The sequence below is a fragment of the Ascaphus truei genome, chromosome 10 (assembly GCF_040206685.1).
Source record: "Ascaphus truei isolate aAscTru1 chromosome 10, aAscTru1.hap1, whole genome shotgun sequence".
NCBI lineage: Eukaryota > Metazoa > Chordata > Amphibia > Anura > Ascaphidae > Ascaphus > Ascaphus truei.
Window position 1 is genome coordinate 38,607,616 of NC_134492.1, and position 22,094 is coordinate 38,629,709.

The 22,094-nt window shown below is 40.5% G+C and overlaps 1 protein-coding gene across 8 annotated transcripts in view; it reads left to right on the plus strand.

The window, feature by feature from the left end:
- Positions 1-22,094, plus strand: part of RABGAP1L (RAB GTPase activating protein 1 like) — a 318,905-nt gene that overhangs the window by 70,105 nt on the left and 226,706 nt on the right. For all 8 annotated transcript variants that reach the window (XM_075616671.1, XM_075616673.1, XM_075616670.1 and 5 more), the window contains exons 8-10: positions 7,986-8,052; positions 9,071-9,173; positions 9,517-9,683. In XM_075616671.1, the coding sequence (XP_075472786.1) occupies positions 7,986-8,052; positions 9,071-9,173; positions 9,517-9,683 (337 nt within the window). The remainder of the gene's footprint in view (positions 1-7,985; positions 8,053-9,070; positions 9,174-9,516; positions 9,684-22,094) is intronic.

The window sequence follows — 22,094 nt, forward strand, 5'->3', positions numbered from 1 at the left end:
TTCCACTGACTGCCGGAGGCAAATTATAAACAAATGCCAGCTTTTATTATGTCACAAAAATTTCGCCGATCAATACATGGAGAACGGATTGACTGACAGCTATACAGTTCTTTAGGTAAATAGAGATTGCCCACATGAAGCTATTAAAGTAAAAAAATAAATTAAAAAAAAAAAAAAAAAAAGACTGAACTGCAGCTTTAATGGACACATTTTGCTATACTGTATAGTATCTTGTCCTGTATACCTGTACAACCTAAACTCCATTTTTGTCTATTGACTAGTTTTTATTGCATGTGTTGCTAACCAAACCTATTTCTAGTAGAGCATTATTACTAGAGACTATTACTTTAGTGCTATGTATGTCTGAAAAAAATCAGAATTTATATGAACAGTGACATAAAACCAAGAAAATGGCTTCATCTGTGACTGCTGAATTGATTGCATAAACATAATGAAAAAACATAATGTAGTAATTATATTTGTGCTTATGTGAATGTAAGTAGTAAGTTATAAGTAAGTTATCTGTTTAGCAAGATGAATGATGCTATTATGGAAATATTCTATAATGGAAATAGTTCTATAATGGTTTCTCTAGCCCGATGAAGAGGCTCATACAGTATGTTGTATAGAGCATGAAACGTCTACTTTTCTCTAGATTGCAGTTTTCTGTTCTGTTTGGGACCCGGAATTTTAATCTCTCTTCCAAAAATGGAAATATATCCATGGCTTTAAAGATCCACTTGTCTGGGATAAATTAAAAATTAGGGGTTGCGAGTGCTACGGGTAAAGACTACGAGTGACACAAGTCATCGCTGTGCTTGCCGAAGTTTCCCCCACAATGCATTGTGTAGTATTTTGCAGTAGGCGAGTGCCATTTTAAGTTTACTGTTAGATGTCGGTGACATTTTTGAAGCCCTGAATATGTCCTACAGTATTATGGCAGTGAGTATCTTTGACTTTTGCTATAAAACTTTTAAATACCTCCCATCTGCTAGCTGTTATTTTAACAGCTATGTTGATTCTGGTTTCTCTCTAAGCCATAATAATATTCTTTAGGGAAATTCTTCCCTACTTTAGACATTTTCTGCAGGTGTCTGAAGGACGTTGCAAAGCATTATCAGTAGGTATGTAGATTTTGTTTTTAGTCGTCTTTGATTAATAGAAGACCACCCCTTAGTCAGTGAAATGTGTGCAGCCGTTATTATCTATGCTTATTTTTTTACCATGCCTTTGGATACCTTCAGCACCTCTATGTTCCTGAGATCATAGAGTAATTCTGGTTTACATTTCCCCTTTGTAGCAATATCAATAACGATCAGTTTGCATGATAATGGGATCTAGTGTCACGCAATATACAGCCAGCAGGTTTGTCCAGTCTTGTTTTGTATTTGAACATTTTTACAGACTTTGGCTAATTAAATCTCATTCAAAATCTGACATTTCTAATTGTTTTGTGATCTGGTACTATTTAATCTCATTCATTCGAGGTTTTTGAGCCCTGACCGATGTAAAACATGGATTTTCTATGTTAGGAATCCAGCAGGTGGTGGTCTTGTGCTTCTTTTTGCTGTGACTACACAGCGATCAATAAATCATCTTCTTAAAGATGTTATGTGCACTTTTTACAATTTAGTTTAGTGCACTACCAGATTTGACTCATTTGCAGTTTTTGTGGACATGGTAAATGTCTATGAGACATACATCAAGCCAGCAGGCTTCCAGTTAACTATCCCTGGTTCGCCTTAAAACAAATAAGTGATCGAATAGGGAGCACCTTGGTTATCTAATCTTCTTAAATCTGTATCTATCGGTACTGTGAAACACATAGATCAGCAGGCTGTAGCGGGCCCTGTTCACGTCTACCAGTAGGCAGCATTGCAAGTCTTCCAAGCTGAGGGACTTAATGCAGTCGTTTACAACCTTTTCCTGGCAGAGCCCCAGTCGTCATGTTTTGGGTATAACCAACCAATTCGTATGTTGGTGCATTCTGAAGTTTTTTTAAATTTTATTCCTTGGTCATTTGTATAATCTGATGTGGTTGATTTTACTCCATGAGGTTGTGGAAAACCACTGATTTTGAGCCAATATTTGTTGCTTTAACTCAGATGTCGTATTGAATGCCAGATTCCTACAGTTATCATTATATCTACCTGTGACCTATTATGCGGCACAAGGATGTTGTTAGAGAGATTTTGTTAAAATTAAAATAACTGTGGATATTAACAGGGAAATTTGACTCTGCTAAGATTATATGGCCCTAAACCATTGTTGGTTCACAATAAGAATCATTTGAATGTCACAAGTGGCTCGATCTGACAAGTCCGATGAGCATTTTCGGAACTACAGTATCTAGGATAACTGGTGCTGAAAATAATTTTCTAAATAGGTTAATGAAGCCATTTTTACCTACATGGATTCTGTAAAGTAGGAGAATGAAGTTATCAAAATAGAGGGGGTTATCTAATAATTACAGTTTCCACAAAGAATATTTATTTTTCGCTTTACTCAGCGAGCCATTACATTATTGTGAGCAGTGACTTGAAACGCAGTGTTTTTGACCTCATCACTTCATCAGGTTGATGAGACTCAAAGCATTATGTTTAGAAGTATTGCTCACAGTAATTAAAGCTTGTGAAGAGAATAATTACCTGACAAGTGTTTTGTGTTACCCACATCTTATGGAATGCTATATCTGTTTTCAAATAAATGCTGGAGCATGGTTGTATGTTGACCGCTTATTTGGAAGATTATGCATTGGCAAAAATATTATTTGTAAGTATGGTGAAAGTATTTTGTTACGCACATGATGCAGTTCTAAGTTCTAATAGCCGTGTCGATGCTGAAGAGGTGTAGATTCATTGCAGGCTGTGTTACATTTTAATGGATTAACATGACAATTCTTCATCATAGCATATGGAACTTTTGAAATCCCAGGTCTACTTCATTATAGTAGTATAAGAACAGCTCTTATGTTGGTCCGTTAAATTATCCACATCTGATGGAATGATATGCCCATACGTTTGTGGAAGGAAAAGCATTCATAAAAACATTATTGTCAAATATGCTGACCTATCATTTTTCTTCTTTTTGTGTGTTGAGTGAATATAGTTGGCAATTATTAAATTTTTTTAATTTTTAATGAAATTCCTGGTACAGCTGCTCAGTGGCACAGGCACCAGTCCTGTTATCAACTGCCTCAAAAACTCAGGAGACCATATATCGTATAACATACTGCATCCTTGTTCTTAATAGAACCTCCAGAATTGTGTGCTCCCGCGCATACCTCCATGCTAGTGTCAATCAGTGTTTTACTATATTTATATGCTCTTTCGTACAGTACTCTGCCACGTAGTGTGTACATTCTCCTATCTCTCAACTTATGGTGTAGTTTTCTCAGGGCTACTGTGCACTTGTACTATGAAGGCAGACACAACAATGATACAGCATTATTTATTACTATTAAGTACTGTAGTTACTGTTGTGGATCAATAGTCCGCACAATTTGACTACACCCTCAGATACACCCACACCATCACTTATATGACATGCAGACTGTGTTGGTGACATTTCAGCCACCCTAGTGTTTACATGGGGATAATATGAGTTTGCAACATGCCCAATTTATGATAATAAACCAGTGACTTCTTTCCTTTTAGTTTACTCTAATACTCGTAGGTAGGCCTACAATGAAGCCCTTTTAGAAGAAAATTGGATAAGGTCTTTGTCTTTGTGTTTATCAATGGAATAAAGGATTATCATAATTATTACACCGTAAAAAGGAGCATTAATCAGTTTAAAATGCATCTTACCATCAGCAGGTGTTTTACTTTTCCTCCTTCCAATCACACAGCACATCTATTTGCTATTCAGAATTGAACTGTGTTAATTTAAAGCTACTGTTACACCCTCATCAAATTGCAAGAGAAGTCAAGCAAGAAATTGTGTGGGAGCACCAACATCTGTAACGTACTAAACTCTTAACCATTCAACCACTGCAATGTGGTTAGATCTTTTTAATATGTGTCCAATTCGGCTCTGTATAACAGTGTGCATCCCATATAGCAATAACTCTGTATTTTTTTCCTAGTGAGCTGAGCTCTTTTTGATGCTGCTTGTACATGATATTGATCCTCTACAGCCTTTAAAGAGCGCATCTAATGCCTTTAAATGGAGCACTTAATCTATAGGGGTTATTCATGACACTTGAATAATGCCAATTAAGACACTATGGTACAGAAAATCCTATTGATTTCGGTGGGAGTTTCCGTGCCATAGTGCCCCGATCAACACTTTCAGTTTAATGAATAACTCCCTACTGTATGTATTTTAAAGCTGGAAGACTAAATTGACCATTTTTATTCTGAGCAGAAATAGTTCTTCTGAGACAGAGGATCAGTTTTTACTATTAGCATCACCTTTCAGAAAATAAAATACAATGTTGTTCTATTATTTATGTATAAGACACTGTTAAAAACAGAATAGTTTATAAACAGAACATGAACAAGAGTTCTGGTTAAGGTATTGGGGGACTTGACAAAGTCCTTGTTTAAATGGTTCTGCACGGCAATACAAACATACCCCTTCCTAGAGGGTGTTACAATAACTTGCCCAAGCTCATATGGAGCTGTAATTGGAATTCAATTGTGTTAACACTTCTTTTTATATGCGTATTGATCTATTAAAAATTACATTCTGAGCCATAGACAACATATCTATGTTATTTGTTCTTGATGACTGATGTATGAACAATTAATTCCTTTACGCAATTATAAATACTCAACTGGGTAAGAAATGTCGGACAGAAGCCTCTTTTATTAGGAAAACGAAATTGTTCACCATAAAGGGGCTGAGTTTTGGGTGTTTTTTTTTAAAGTTTATTTTTATTAGGAGGATTCACACCCAATTTTATTTCACAATGCTATCCTTTTAAGTTGAACACATTAAACCACACAGGTTATTGTTTTCTTGATGTCACTTCTACTTCCAGAGAAGAGAACATAAACATTATTATTACTTATGCAGTTAGTCAGCACATTAAGTTTCAGTTGGTAGCCCATTTGTGATCACAAGGTCATGTAAAAAGTATGTGTGGCAGGCTGCTGACTCAGCTTCATACTCTAACACTACTAGACCTGCAGATTACTTGTGTATCAGCTTGTCTAAATGATCATAAAAATGTTGCATTTGTATAATACATTTGCATTTCAAAGTGTTGAACAGTTATACTTCATGCAGTCACCTCTCTTGGAAAGTTAGCATGATGCTATCGTTGGTCTAGTACACTTATACCTACCATCTCATGTGCACAATCAAGGTGCTCAGGGGTCAGAGGCACTCTTGCACATCCCAACTTATGAAACGTTAGGGTAAACATAGTGTGTGTGTTTGTATAGCATACGCAGAGCAATACATTTTTTACGTTCCTCATGTAACAGAGCATTTGTATCTCAAGATTGAGTTAAGTTTACCCATATCCATTTATTTCATGCTGTTATATTCATTCTATTTTTCTCAATCTCATTTCTTTCCACTGTGATGAGATAAGAATCATTGCCACAGGGCTGTTTTATATGCGGAAATTCGTACAACCCTCTATTAGACAGCTCCATGGATAAGACACTGGATTGATATTCTTTCTTCCCTGGCCTCTGTCTTGACTATCTGATTTGGCCATCGTTTAAATACAGCACTCAAATATTTTCATATTATTAGCTAACTTGTGTTTGAACTTTCTCTAACCCCAATTATTTTCTGTTAATTTCCTGTACAATGTTGTGCAAAAATGAATAAAACACGTAAAGACATTTGTCCTCCTTTCATTTAGTATGAGCCTGGACTCCATTAAATCTGGACTTTAGCTCATTATTTTGTTGGATCTCTAGAGGGGTTATTCACGAAGGTCCATTTCAGGTTAAGGCACCCTATTTATCATTAACTTGAATTCAAGTCAATGCAGTAACCAACAATGGACCTATGTGAATAATCCCCTTAGTACTCTGTTGAAAGTAGAAGAGATTTTGAGCTGCGATACTTTCTACTTTACTTCTGAACCTTTCGTTTTACAAAACCTGTGGACAGTAGAGATTTTTAAGTACTCTACTTCAACAACACTGGAAAGCACCATACCCGATAGGGTAGGAATTATTTTAGATGTAAATTGCAACCACACATTTTTTTATGAAGACAGTCTGTATTAATGTAAAATAGTATATTAGTAGAAATCACATGTTACTTAATCAGTTGTTGGAAAGCACCTCTTGTTAAATACAGTGGCGAGAAAACGTTTGTGAACCCCTTAGGATTTTCACATATTTCAAATCTAAAATGTTATCCTAATAATAGATACAGATAACCTAGAGAGAAAAAAATGACACAAAAACATGATACTTTTTCAACAACTCCACAAATGATTCAACATGCAATATCCATGTGTGAAAAAGTGTGTGAACTTTCAGATTCAGTACCTGGGGGCGCCCCCTTGAGCAGCAATTACTTCAACTAAGTGTTTCCTGTAACTGCTGGTCGATCTCTCACATCGGTTGAGCAATTTTGGCCCATTCCTCTTTGCAGAACTACAGCAACTCAATGACATTTTAGGGCTTCCTTGCATGGACAGCTCGCTTCATGTCCTGCCACAACATTTCCATAGGGCTTAGGTCTGGACTTTGACTAGGCCATTCTATTTCTTCTTCTGCAGTCATTCTTTTGTAGATCTCCTTTTATGTTTAGGATCATTGTCTTGCTGCATGACATACTTTTTGTTCAACTTTAGCTCACGAGCGTATGGCCTGATATTTTCCTCTAGAATCTTCTGATACAATGCAGAATATATGGTTGTGTCAATGATGGCAAGCCCTCCAGGTCCTGAGGCACTAAAGCCGCCCCAAACCATCACACTTTCACCACCATATTTGAGAGTTGGGATGAGGTTCCTCTGTTCGAACGCAGTGTTTGTTTTTTGCTAAAACATAATGTTGAGGCCAAAAAGTTCTACCTTTGACTTGTCTGACCAGAGAACATTGTTCCAGAAGACTTCTGGATCATCTATGTGCTCTTTGATTAACTTCAGACGAGTAGCAATGTTCTTTTTAGAGAGCAGTGGTTTCCTCCTGGCTATCCTTCCATTAACACCTTTCTTGTTCAGTCTTTTCTGATAGTTGAGTTATGAACATTAGCCAAGGCGAGAGTGGCCTGCAGATCATTTGATGTTACTATGGGGTTCTTTGTGACTGCCTGGATGATTTGCCGGTTTGTTCTTGGAGAGATTTTTGTAGGACGGACGCTCCTGGATAGAGTGACTGTGGTCTTGAACTTTCTCTATTTGTAGAATATCTGTCTGACAGTGGATTGGTAGAGCCCCAAATCCTTCAAAATGGGTTGTAAACCTTTCTAGACTGATGAGCATCAATAACTGCTTTTCTGAGGTACACAGAGATTTATTTTGATTGTGGCATGACATGTTTCCACACACCTGTATGGTTAAGACCAAACTCACAAAGTTTCTGATCTTTTAATTTAGCTGATTCAACCAGGGTTTCTTTTACTTTTGCACATACCCTGACTCTTAATTACTCATTGTTTGTCTAATTTATATATAATTTTGTTTCAAAAGACATGGAATTGGTTAATATAAAATCTATTGGATATTTAAGAAAAGACTGATTTCATTCAAGAAGGTTATCATGGAAAAACTATGGATTTTCCGTAATTATCATTGTGGTTCACAGACTTTTTCTCGCCACGGTATGTTTCTTAGGCCCAGGTATATAGGTAAACTTGATCACTCACCATGATTGCAGTGGTTTAATGGAGATTGGTTTAATGCAAATTTTTCCCCAGGTCCTTTTACATGTTTGTTCTGCTGCAAACATTTTCGGTCAGAGATCTGAGATGGTTTTAGCCTATTTCCATCTGTATTTTCTTTTACATTTCTGGCACTACATTTTACATGTAACTTCTAATTCAGTGATCTCTTTTATTTGCAGATGCTTTGGAATGCTGCTGAGCCCAGGCAGAAATGTAAAAAACAGTGACATGCATCTTCTTGATATGGTAATAATCAGATGTTTCTGGCATTTCTGACCCCCTTCCCACCCCCCTCAGCTGACATTGTCATTATTAAAGACTTGGAAATGTATCTGCTTCACAGACGTTGAGCTCTGATGTCAGATATTGGGCGTTCATGTGACACATGGCTATCTAATGGCAATATAGAACTGCAGGGTATCTCAAATTTATATGCTAAAACGTTGGAATGCTTCTCTTATTGGTCAACATTCTGGGTATTATTGACCTGTAAATGCTTAGAAATGTGAACAAGTGTTGCTATCATTAAAATAAAAATGAAATAAAGCAAATTACATTAAGCCTTTATTAGTTTTAATTCCTTCAGAACAGGGCATTGCTTAGCGAGCTGGGACAAAGACCCTTGATTAAAAGTCTCATCTGTTTCTGTAGGCTTTTGCAGTCCAATCGCTCCCAGGAATAAGTCTGGTCAGGAAACCCTGGTCTGTTCTCCTTATGTCATATTGTATATATATATATCTATAAGGGCTGGAGTAAAGTTTTGGTTATTCTCCAAAGTGGAGTAGGCCTTTATTTTGTTTCTTTTTGTCTATTTTGCCTTGTTAAAGGAATAAGCGCAATAAAGCCAGGATTTAATTTCACCCTAATCGGTCGCCATTAAATATACCTCTGCACACATCTCTTACAGTGATATAAATACTTAGGCAGGCACTCCCACTGTATCTCTACACATCCATGAATGAAGAGGCTTTGTTTCCTTTCTACCCTTGCCTTGAGTTGCTAGAGAAGGAAGAATTCACCATGGAACTTGTCACGTTTATAGAGGGGTACCTTGTGTTGACCAATCGGCACAGTCTTGTCTGTTATACTGTGCCTTTGAGTTAACGAAGATAACAAGCAAATACTTTAGATGTGCTGGGTCAACCTCTTTGGTACATTGTCTTGTGTTTTAAACTCTGTGCTGAAAATAACATAATTGTTGCTGCGTTCTTTTGTGGCTCATTGCCCCTTTAACAATTGCTATTCCTGCTCTGTTTCTTTCTAGGAGTCCATGGGGAAGAGCAGTGATAGAAAAGCCTATGTGATCACAGGAATATGGAACCCTAATGCACCAGCCTTTCAAGCGCTCAATGAAGAAACTCCCAAAGGTACTGTTTTACTTGACAGTGATACAAATGTGATTAAAGTCTGTGTGTGCAGTATTACATAATCGAAATAACGGCTACTGGTGTGAAGATGCTCATGTGGTTCCCTAGAAACACACCAATCACTTCATGAGGAGAAACTGCATGCCTAACTCATTGCACTCATCTGAGGCTCCTGGGCCTTGACCAGTAAAGAAGGATATATTGTCAGTAGCAGATCTATTCAATAATAAGCACCGCATTTGGTACACCTAAATGATGTTAAAATGGCAGGTTTGATTTCCAAATAAGGCAAAGGTATGAGGATTGCAAGTATTGTGTTTGAGCTCTCCTCGCTGTCTTCTAGATAAACGAGTGTACATGACGATTGCTGTTGATATGGTGGTCACCGAGGTGGTGGAACCGGTACGGTTCTTGCTGGAGACAGTTTTGCGTGTGTACCCCACCAATGAACGTTTCTGGTACTTCAGCAGGAAAACCTTCACGGAGACCTTCTACCTAAAGCTCAAACAGGTATGTTTGAGTTGAAAGATATCTTGTTAACTCTACTGTAAAGATCAAGCTGCATGAGAAATTGTCTTTTATGCCTCTGGCAATTTGATGTAGAAGACTAAGCTTTTATGTATCACGTTCAGATGATCACAGTTTGAAATTTGCTGTACATCATAACCTGAAAGGAATTTGTTGGCCCTTTTAACATCTGGTGTTTACAACCCACTTTAGCTTGAATTGGTGTTCCCTTTTCACAATAGTTTCCATTATAATTAGCAGCCTAAAGATGTAATTCAACCTAAAAAGAAAAATATGAGAAAGCAAACAAAACCCATAAAAATATGTAGCACCCTGTTGGTATTATTTTTAATTTTTGCATTAACACTAATTTCATACACATTGATTTACTAACCACCAAAACAATTGGTCTTTGTGGAAATTGTTCAAAGTTCTACTATTGGTACAGTGTAAGTGTAGATTTGTTGTAGGTTGTGATACTTTTAAAGGGACCAACATGAAACTTCTTGATAAATGAAATTATTGTATACAGATCTTTTTTAAACCTTAGAAGTCTCTTCTTCAAGTGCACTTAGATAGAGACCTCTCTGTCTCATCTCGCATGTTGGCTTCCTAAAAAGAATCACAACCTCCATCCTTATGGAAGACATATGAAACTGGCAGTTCCCCCATCTGTGTGTTTTTTTTTATACAGAAAAAAGGGGGGATCCCTGCTCAGCCTTAAATGTATTACTTTTTACATTCTAGAGTGGTGCTATCAGTGACAAAGCATATGTGACAAAAGAGAAACGAACCCTAAATGATGCACACTACTCTACTAAATCAAAACAAATACATTTTATTAGAACAAATCTTTAACGACACAAAAAATACCTTTAAAACCTAAACTAAAGCTCTCCTGGTGAAGTAACTCAGAAATGATGTCCTCTTACAGAATACAATCTGTTATTATCACCATTAAGAACCTGCAGAATAAAACAATCTGCTGGTTAATTAACTGTTGGTGTGTCTATTTATGTTCTGTATGTGGTTTACATAGTTACATAGTTACATAGTAGATGAGGTTGAAAAAAGACGTACGTCCATCAAGTTCAATCTATGCTAAATTTAGACATGGGCAATAATCACCTAAAAGATAGTTACCAAACTTTTCACATTCAGACCGGTGTTTTTTTATTTTTTAACATGTATTGGAATCAGAGAGTATCCAGACCTAAACCCTGCTAATTCCAGATCCGTGGACTCCCTGTTTTACTAAATACTTGCCGGGGAAGGAGTCGCTGGTACTGTCTCATACAGGGGAAACAAAGTGGAGGTTTACATTTTCTGAGCCATGCAGGCTAATAGGAAGCCGCAACGCCATACATTGTGGCTTCCTATTCGCCCCCGTGACGCAGAGGATTTAAACCTCCATGAAGTACTAGCGGCACCTTCTCCTGTAAGTATCTCTCATGCCAGGCAGTCCCCGGAGCTAACAATTAAGCAGTTCAGCTCCAAATTCTCATTGCTTCGTTTACATGTAAAAAAAACAAACTCTGCTCCTTTAACCATTTTGTGTAAAAGCATAATGTTAAATCAGTAAACTAGTATCTCTAAAGTGTTACATTATGTACAAGGAAGGATTAGAGTCCATGAACATGGTATAAAAACATGTATAAAAGGTGACATTAAAAATGTATAGTATTTCTCAAACTAGAACATGAAGGACTGGGTGTGGTGATAGAATCCAGCACACAGATGACCACATTTTGGCAAATGGGGAGACTCAGTGCTGTGCACGTTCGTTAAATACATTAAGAACTTACGTTTATAATGCTTCCCACTTAAATTGGGTTAATATGAGCTGTTAAAAAACATTATAGGCCTGTTATTCTACTATAGTGTTATAGATTTCTAAGATATGTGTTGACTGATTGTGACTCATGCAATGCATCATAACACTGCTAAGAAGGAATTCATATGCATCCTGCGCTAGCTAGCAAAAAAAAAAAAATCATGTTTTTTTTACCCATCCTTGCATTCCTCTGCAAAAATTTAGAAATTTGACCCATCAGCCATTTTAGAGTTATATGGTTCCTAAACGAACTGTAATAATATAAACTCCTAATGTGCGGGTACATTTTTATCCAACTAGACAATATTCTGGTGTGATTTTGGAATAAACGTATATCTAAGTTTTGATGCAGTTTAAGAAATATAGGCTAAAGCTTTTAAATTCTGTGCATTATTGAAATCCCTGCTCTCTGATTGGTTAAAAATTACAGTCATTATTGATTCAGTAATTGGTTGGAATTTTTGGCACCTGCTAATTTTTTCAGCCAATCCGCTTTGAGTTCTCATAGACACAGAGTGAGAACAGCTCTCAGACATGGAAGGTGATTGGACATGAAAGGCAAAGGCAAACCTCCTCCCTCACTCTGCCTGCTGAGAGCTCTGCACAAGAGAGTGAGTGAGGAGAAAAGTTTGTGTCTGCTGTGTGTTTTGTGGGTGTAGGGGGGGCAGCAGAGTGTTTTGTTGGTGTGTGTGTGTCTGCAGTGTGTGTTCTGTTGGTGGGTGTTTTGTGGGTTTAGAGGGGGGCAATAGTCTGTTTTGTGTGTCTGCTGTGTGTTTTGTGGGTGCAGTGGGGGCTGCAGTGTGTGTTTTGTGGGTGTAGAGGGTGGAGGAGGGCTGCAGAGGGTTTTGTTGGTGTGTGTGTTTACAGGGCGCTACAGCATGTTTTGTGGGTGTAGAAGAGGCAGCAGTTTGTTTTGTTGCTGTGTCTGCAGTGTGTTTTGTGTGTGTAGAGGGGAGGCTGCAGTGTTTGTGTCTTCAGTGTGTGTTTTGTGAATAGGGTGGAGGAGGGCTGCAGAGTGTGTTTTGTTGGTGTGTGTGCAGTTTTGTGGGTTTACAGGGGGGCTTCAGTGTGTGTTTGTGGGTATAGAGGGGGGCTGCTGTGTGTGTTGTGTTTGTGGGTGTGTTCAGTGTGTGTTTTGTAAGTAGAGGGTGGAGGAGGGTTGCAGAGTGTTTTGTGGGTGTAGAGAGGTGGGGCGGCAGTGTGTTTATGTATATAGTGGTGGGTTTTGTATATAGATGGGTGTGCAGAGTGTTTCTATATAGAGGGGGGTTGTGTGTATGTACAATTTCATTTTAATAAACGTGCAGTAAAAGCATAAGAATATAGACGATCATGCTGCTAAATATCAAGATGACTACAAAAGTGTTTATTTTTATTACATTTTTCATAAAAAAAGATAAAGTAAAAAAAAAAAAGCCTACTTTTAGCCTATAATAGTAATAATTCCCTCAGAACAGGGTATTACTGGCCAATAATGTCCTGGCTGGGTTAAAGGACTAGGGAGCAGGGACTGAGACCTGGGATTAGTGAACAAACAGGGACAAGCAGATCATAGGCAAGGGCCTTTAATAAGTAATCAGGGGTAAAGGGGTCAGGTCAGATCAGGGCATCAACAGAAGGCTCTGCAGCATATTCTCTGCTTGTGTGTGCTGCTCCAGGGAGACACGTTCTTCTTGCAGCACTCTCTCTGCATTCTGCAGTGTTGCCTTTACGTCTAACTTTTCCTGGGCCAATTGTTTCTTCTCTTCTAATTCATGGAGTCTCTTATCTCCTTCACTGGCTTGGACAGAGAGTGTCTTGAACATTTGTTTTATAGTTCCAAACCCACTATACAACCCTTCGAAGGCCTCACACAGAATGTACAGTATCTGTGTTTACAGTAAGTACCAAATCTCCTCCCGAGAGGCTCTCAGCGCTGTATTAAGCTCGTGAAATTTCTATTGAGAGGCTTCAAGCTCTGTACTAAGCCTGTCAATTTCCTCCAGAGCTGTATTGAGGTTATCAATGGAGCCCTGGTCCTGGGCAGCATCAGTGTATGCCTTGTATTGTATTGTATGTCTTTATTTATATAGCGCCATTAATGTACACAGCGCTTCACAGTAGTAATTCACATGGTAATCAAATAAATAACAGATAATATAAATAACAGATCATGGGAATAAGTGCTTTAGACATTAAGGAAGAGGAGTCCCTGCCCTGAGGAGCTTACAGTCTAATTGGTAGGTAGGGAGAACGTACAGAGACAGTAGGAGGAAGTTCTGGTAAGTGCGTCTGCAGGGGGCCAAGCTTTATGTATCATGTGTCCAGTATTATCCACAGTGCTATTCATATGCTTCTTTAAGCAAGTGTGTCTTAAGGTGGGTCTTAAAGGTGGATAGAGAGGGTGCTAGTCGGGTCCTGAGGGGAAGGGCATTCCAGAGGTGTGGGGCAGTCAGTGAAAAAGGTTTAAGGCGGGAGAGGGCTTTAGATACAAAGGGGGTAGAAAGAAGACATCCTTGAGAAGAACGCAAGAGTCTGAATGGTGCATAACAAGAAATTAGGGCTGAGATGTAAGGAGGGGCAGAAGAGTGTAAAGCTTTAAAAGTGAGGAGAAGAATGGAGTGTGAGATGCGGGATTTGATCGGAAGCCAGGAGAGGGATTTCATGAGGGGAGATGCTGAGACAGATCTCGGAAAGAGTAGAGTGATTCTGGCAGCAGTGTTTAGGATAGATTGTAGGGGAGACAGGTGAGAGGCAGGAAGGCCGGACAGCAGGAGGTTACAGTAATCAAGACGGGAGAGAATGAGGGCCTGAGTCAGAGTTTTAGCAGTCGAGCAACAGAGGAAAGGGCGTATCTTTGTTATATTGCGGAGGAACAAGCGACAGGTTTTAGAAATGTTTTGAATGTGAGGGGCAAATGTGAGAGAGGAGTCGAGTGTGACCCCTAGGCAGCGTGCTTGGGCTACTGGGTGAATGATCGTACTTCCAACAGTAACGTGGAAGTAGGTAGTAGGGCTAGGTTTGGGAGGAAGTATGGGGAGCTCTGTTTTAGCAATGTTGAGTTTAAGGCGGCGGAGGGCCATCCAGGATGATATAGCAGAGAGACATTCAAAAACTTTGGTTTATACAGCAGGTGTAAGGTCGGGTGTTGAAAAGTATATTTGTGTGTCGTCAGCATAGAGGTGATAATTAAACCCAAAAGATGTTATTAAGTCACCTAGAGAGAGTGTATACAGAGAAAAGAGAAGAGGTCCCAGGACAGAGCCTTGTGGTACCCCCACAGAGAGATCAATAGAGGAGGAGGAGGTGTTAGCAGAAGAGACACTGAAAGTACGATGGTAGAGGTAGGATGAGATCCAGGATAGAGCTTTGTTCCGAATACCAAGAGTATGGAGAATGTGAAGGAGAAGAGGGTGGTCCACGGTGTCAAATACTGCAGAGAGGTCGAGTAATATGAGCAGAGTGTAATGACCTCTGTCTTTGGCAGCATGGAGGTCGTCAGTTATTTTAGTGAGGGCTGTTTCCGTGGAGTGAGCAGTGCGGAAGCCAGATTGTAGAGGGTCTAGGAGAGAATAGGTGTTGAGAAAATGGAGCAAGCGAGAAATACAAGACGTTCAAGGAGTTTAGAGGCAAAAGGCAGGAGGGAGACAGGTCGATAGTAAGAGAGACAGGTAGGGTCAAGCTTGCTGTTTTTGAGTAATTATATGACTGTTGCATGTTTGAAGGAGGATGGAAAGGTTCCAGAGCAGAGGGAACAGTTAAAAATGTGTGTGAGCGTAGGGATTATAGTAGGAGCAAGAGGTTTTAGGAGATGGGAGGGAATGGGGTCAAGAGGGCAAGTGGTAGAGGGAGAAGAGGCGATCAACAGCGACACATCCTCCTCTGAGACAGTGGAAAAAGAGTCAAGGAAGGCAGGAGGAGAGTTAGGAAGAGGTGTAGGATGGGAGGAAGAAACAGAGGGGATGTTCTGACGTATGGATTCCACCTTTTCCTTAAAATAGTCAGCAAAGTCCTGAGCGGAGATGGAGGAAGGAGAGGCAGCTGAGGGTGGTTTGATTAGAGTATCAAAGACAGAGAACAGTCGGCGTGGGTTAGACTTGTGCATGTTGATTAGTGCAGAAAAGTAGGCTTGTTTAGCTTGCGAGAGGGCAGAGTTGAAACAGGATAGCATAAATTTGTAGTGAAGGAAGTCTGCGAGAGTGTGAGACTTCCTCCAGAGTTTTTCAGAGGAACGAGTGGAGGAACGCAGCATGCGCGTGTGGGAATTTAACCAGGGTCTAGGGTTAGAAGGGCGAGTGCGGCAGAGAGAAAGCGGGGCATGTAGATCAAGAGTGGAGGACAAGGCAGAGTTGTAGTTCCTGACCAGGTTGTCAGGGTCTGTAGCAGAGCTGAGAGGGAGGAGTGTATAGTGGTCTCAAAGTCAGGTAAGTGAATAGAGCGCAGGTTTCTGCAAAGCCGGGGGGTAGACGGAGGTGAAGAAGGGGAGAAGCGAGATAGAGAGGATGAGGTGATGGTCAGAGAGAGGAAAAGGGGAAATGGAGAAATCGGAGAGAGAGAAGTTTTTAGTAAGCCTTCTCCAGCTTACTTGACATGATCACTATGTTACTCTCCAACTGATGCTTTTCTTTTTCCTGTAATACGCATTTAGCAATTGCTGTGGACAGACACTTTTGTAGTGCAGCCTTGGCCTCTTGCTCTTTATCTAGTCGTCCACAGAGGCAATCAGTCTCTTTCCCTGCGGATTGAAGTGTCTGAGTTAAGGCATCTTTACCGTGGTTAAGGGCATCCTCTTTCTTTTCCACCACAATTGAACAGCCACCCTTCTTTTTCTTTCTCTTTACCTTGAGAAACTCTGAAGAATCTATGGTACTGTGTTCACATTTATTGCTCAAGACTGTTTTCAAAATGGGAGCCATAGCTTCAGACATGGGGAAACCAAACTTCCCAAGAAACCAGTAAAGAGAAAATGTGTCTTTAAAGCAGAAACATTGAAATGAACAACAGAAATATTATGCACAACAAGGAGACAAGATTGGAGAGCTGACCTTTAGATTTGAGACCTTAGCATTAGTCTCAGCAATAGCATAAATTGCAGGGAAAACCATAGACAGAAACTTGCAATTACATCTGAAACTTTAGAATCAGGCATAGGAATATCACAGATTACGAGAAACTAAAGACAGAGACACTTGCAGTTAGATCTGTAACCGTAGAACCAAGCATAGGAAGATCACAGATTACAGAGAAATCATGGCATATAGCATCAAAACAATGGAAGTACTCTTGTTTTTGAAATGGGAACCCCAAGAACCAGCAGTGCTATACCCAAGCAAAGAAATCCAAAGTAAGTCTTTAGAACTGCAAGCCTGAAAATCTGCAGTGGCCCACTCGGAAATGCAGAGAGAGACAAGCCTTGTCCAGGGAATGAAAGTCTGAGTCTCTGAAATGGCGATAACAGGTAATGCAGGGAAGGCTTTTTTTTTTTAAAGGGAATTCTTCTCGGGGACAAAGTGGCACAAAAAACTCTGCAGAACCCTTTGCGGCAACAAAAACCTTCGGGATCCCAAATGGGATTTCCAAACACCAAAAAAACGTTCTTATCTTCAACCCAACGCAAGCGGAAGGGGTCTGCTGAAGCAGGCAGGTGATGGATCTGTTCCAGCGAGGTCCAGAAGTGGCTTTTGTTTTCGGTCAAGGGGAGACTCCTGGAGCGGGTAGGACCTCAGTGGCCGGAACAGCAGGGAGCAGGCAAGGACTGTTGGGGACACAAGCAGGGTTCGGTGGCAGGCAGCAAGCAGGATAGTCGGGGGTCCAGGCAGGGGTCTGCAACAGGAAAGCAGGGCAGGGGAGCAGGAACTGAGACTAGGGAGCAGGGACTGAGATCAGGGAACAAACGGGACAAGCCAGATCATTGGCACAGGCCTTTAATAAGTAATCAGGACTACAGGGAACAGGTCAGATAAGGGCTGCAACAGAAGGGGTCAAGATCGCAAAACAAAGGCAAGGGAGAAACGGGAAACTAGAGGACAGAGGACAGGAGCAACAAAAGGAGACAGACAGAGGAACCCCAGAGCAGATAGAAAACAGCAGCACACCCAGTGGACAGAGAAAGGAACTGGGAGAGAGGGATGTTTAGGAAAATATGTCAGGGCTATTTCCTGACAGCTCTGGTTCTACATCACCTCTTCTGCGTTCATGCTCTTCACCTCTTTGCTCTAACAGAAATCTGGCTTTCACAACATGACTATTCGGTGGTCTCTCTTGCACTCAATGGGCGGTAGAGGTATGTTTCCTCCTTTGCTCCCGCTGCCAATATCGACTCCACCCCATGCCTCTCTCCGTTTCTTTCTCTTCTTTTGAGGTTCACCCAGATTTTCTATCCTCTCTACGTGTGACAGTCATCTACAGACCACCTGCCTCTACAGCCTCTACCTCCTCCTTTTATTTCTGACTTTGAATCCTGACTTTCCTTCTTTCTTTAAACCAAATCTCCTATCCTTTTACTGGAGAACTTCAACTGTCATACTAATAATAATAATGTGTTCTTGTATAGCGCTGCTAGTTTTACGTAGCGCTTTACAGAGACATTTTGCAGGCACAGGTCCCTGCCCCATGGAGCTTACAATCTATGTTTTTAGGTGCCTGAGGCACAGGGAGATAAAGTGACACTGGGAATTGAATCAGGTTCCCCTGCTTCAAACTCCGTGCTTTTACTCACTGAGCCACTCCTTCTCCCTGATGATCCCTCAGTCACCTCGACTGCTCTCTTTAATCTCTCCTTTTGTCCTCCTCCAATGGACTTCATTCTAGGACCCACAAGGATGGTCACTACTTAGACCTGGTCTTTACTATAAACTGTTCCTTATCTGATGTCTCTATCTCCTCCCTACCATAACCTCCTATTATTCACCACCACTCATCACCCTCAACTGTTCTACTCGCTACTCTCGAGACCTCTGCTCCATTGACCTTTATACTCTAATATCTACCCTAAACTCTAACCTCTTTTCTCTCTAACCTTCCTCTGAAACTGACAATCTTATCAACTCTTACAAGTCTGTCCTCTCTTGATCTATATGTCCCTTCCAGGCTCTGGTACACCCTTCCCTCTAACCCACGGCCTTGACTAAATTCGCAAACATGCTGCCTTTGCCCTTTGCCTCTGAACGCCTATGGAGAGAATCTCACACTCAGGCTGATTTTCTGCACTATAAATTTCTCCTCTCCTATTTTTATTCTGCTCTCTCTAAGGCCGTATAACACTACTTTTCCTCACTCATCAACACTCACGAATCCAATTAATGCTGTATTTTTTCTGTATTTGACTCCCTTCTCCAACCTCCTACTTCCCATCCGTCCTTCACTTCTTCTCAAGCCTTTCCTACTACTTTCAAGGCAAGGTGGATGCTATCCACAAGGAAGGTTCCTTCTGTCCCTTCCCCCTCCTCCCTGCTTCTGCCTAAATCTCCTTCTTCCACTCTTGACTCCTTTTCAGAGTTGGAATTTTCTATGCTGATCTTCTCTTCTCCCTCTACCACATTCCCTCTCAATCCTGTCACCTCACCTTATCAGAACTCTTACTCCTGCATTAGTACCCACTCTCACCCACATCTTTAATACCTCCTTCAACTCTAGCACTTTCCCCTCTTCCTTTAAGAATGTGGTGGTCACATCTATTCTCAAAAGCAACCTTGACCCGACTTGCCTTACTAGCTACCATCCTTTCCCTCCTGTTGCACGTCTCGTGTTTTCCTGTATGATCAACTTTCTTAATTCCCATGCCCACCTGCACCCTTTACAACCTAGCTTTCGTACAGCTCACTCAACAGAGACTGTGCTTACTAAAGTAACCTATGATCTTCATGAAGCAAAATCCCACGGTCACTTTTCCCTACTAATACTACTCTATTTCTCTGCTCCTTTCGATACTGTTAATCTCTCTTCTTCATATTCCAAACGCTTGGTATCTGCAACAAAGCTCTATCTTGGTTCTCATCATACTTCTCCCATCGCACATTCTCTGTTTCTGTTGCAAACATATCTTCTATTGATCTGTCTATTGCTGTACCCCAGGGCTCTGTTCTGGGACTTCTCCTTTTCTCTCTCTACATACTTTCATCAAATCCTTTGACTTTAGGTATCATCTCTATGCAGATGATACGCAAATATAGCTGTCCACCCCTACCCTCCAGTCACAAGTCTCAGATTGCCTCCTGGCTATATCCTCATGGATTGCTCTCCGTCGCATTAAACGTAAGATGTCTATAACAGAGCTCCACATATTTCCTCCTATATCTGACCTATTTTCCCCTTTCTCCTTCACAGTAAATGGTATTACCATCTATCTTGTCGCCAAAGCACGTTGCCTAGGAGTAGGATTTCCTTCCCAATTCATATTCACGGCATAGCTAGAATTTATCGCTTCTTACTCCTTAAGGCCTTGAGTATACCAAAAGCTGCATGGTGGTAGCGCTATCCTGTGACGTCAACCTGCGCTGCCGCCAAGCGGCATCTTGATTATTCCAGGGAGACAGGCGAGAAGAGCAGCAGAGGAGGCGCAGAGGCGTGGCTATGAGTGGTTCGCCGTCATTTGCTGGACAGCTCACGTGACATGACCGTCGGCGGCCAATAACAAAATCCTCTATCTCCTCTCTAGTCACCCGCCCTGCAGCTCCAGGCAACGCGCACGCCGCGACAAGTATATTTACTTGAATTAGATTGATGTATTTTGTTTTGGAGCCACGTGGCGTCCCACCATGTGCTGCCGCCAGCATTTTTCTGTATAATCACGGCGTAACATTACCAAGATCTGCCCATTCCTCTTTCAATCTACTGCTAATATTCTATTGCATGCCCTTATCCTCTCCCGTCTAGATTATTGTAACATACTGCTAATAGACCTCCCTGCCTCACATCTTTCTCCTTTGCAATGTGTCCAAAATTCTGCTGCTAGAATAATTTCACTTTCTCCCCAAACAGTCTCTGCTGATCTCCTTATTAAATCCCTCTCCTGGCTTCCCATCAAATTTCAAATCACTTACATAGTTCTCCTACTTCCCTTAAAGAACTTCACTCATCTGCTCCTTCATACATATTGTAACAGGGGACTTATCCCTGTTCAGTAATGTGCATTTAATCTAGCAGTGTGGTAGTTAATGACTAAATACCACCTGCTTGATTAGATTGTTTACAAAAACCTGTCTGTTCAGACAGGAAGTGACTCTCCTTAGCTCTGACTGAGATTGACCTTTGGAGAGACAGAGCAGAGGTTCTTGAGTCCCAGGAGAGACTGACCAAAAGAAGCCCAGATCTCTGGAGCTGACCAGTCTTGAGCTCTGCCCAGCAGAGCTGATTTCAAGACACAGGGAAAACTACTACACTTGAAGCTAAACCAGGAAGTGAGAAGATTTTCCCTCCAAGAAACAGATAAGACTTTTATTCTTAAGAGACTGCTTATATCTGCTTATTTCATGCTATATGTTTTGGGCTGCGAGAAATGCTTGACTATGGGAGATGTGAATTATTGCATAGTGTTTCACTAGAAATACTCCCAAGTTAATAGAAGCTTTGTTCCCCCCCCCCCCTGTGTTTGGATGGATTTCCTGATGAAAAGGAAAAGGCACAATAAAGCCTTATTATAATTTCACATTATAAACGTCTCAAAAATTGTGTACCTCTGTGAACGTCCGTCTACATATGGTGTTTGAAGTGGGATAAGAGGTGTCTTTGTAGTTAAAAAGGACCGGAGATTTTTATGTGAATTTTTTTTTATGCTTTTTGCCTACAAACAGTCTGAGAAAAAAAAAAAAAAAAAAACCTCATGCAGCAGAGATCGGAATTAAAGGGATACACACCACTGAAACCACACTGCACTGAAACTTACAAAAACCCAGAAGAGACTGCTGAAGTAGCTAAACCTTAATTTGCCTCTCACAAAGTGTAATATGGTCATTGAAATAGGGGTTTTGCCTTTCAGCCATAGTCAGGGTTCAAGAAGTGAGTCAGCCCTTGAAAAGGGATAGGTGTTTGTTGTTTTCAAAAGTTTCGCTGAACCAGTGAATACAGATGGTGACCCACGAGTGGTACTGATTTTGCAAATAAAGGTTGCCACACCGCATAGGACTACCAGCTGTGAATGGAGTATAGGCAGAAAAGTGTGAAAATTGATACAAGACTGTGCTGAAGCAGGGGAATTTTTAGCAAACAAATGCTGAGTGTAAAATTGCCCTATAGGGGAAAAAGTGATTTCTGAACTGTGTAAAAGGTTTTTCAAAACCATTTGCTGAATGTTGAGTCACCCTGCTGGGAATGAAAGAAATAGTCCACTGCAAAGAATGTTTTTTTTCTGCAAGTAAAAAAGTCTGCCTATATATATCTTGGGAGCAAAAACAGACACCCAAAGTGTGAAGTGTGAATGCCATAATACCCAAAGATGAGACTGAAAATTACTGAACTCGGACAGAAAACCAAATTCTGTTGCTGAAGCGGGGAGATTGCACCCTGCAAGAAAATGGTGTAAAGCAAATAGATTTTTTTTACCTAGCAACTGCACAACTTGTATACCTGATGAGAGAAAATGCATGCACAGTACTGCTGATATT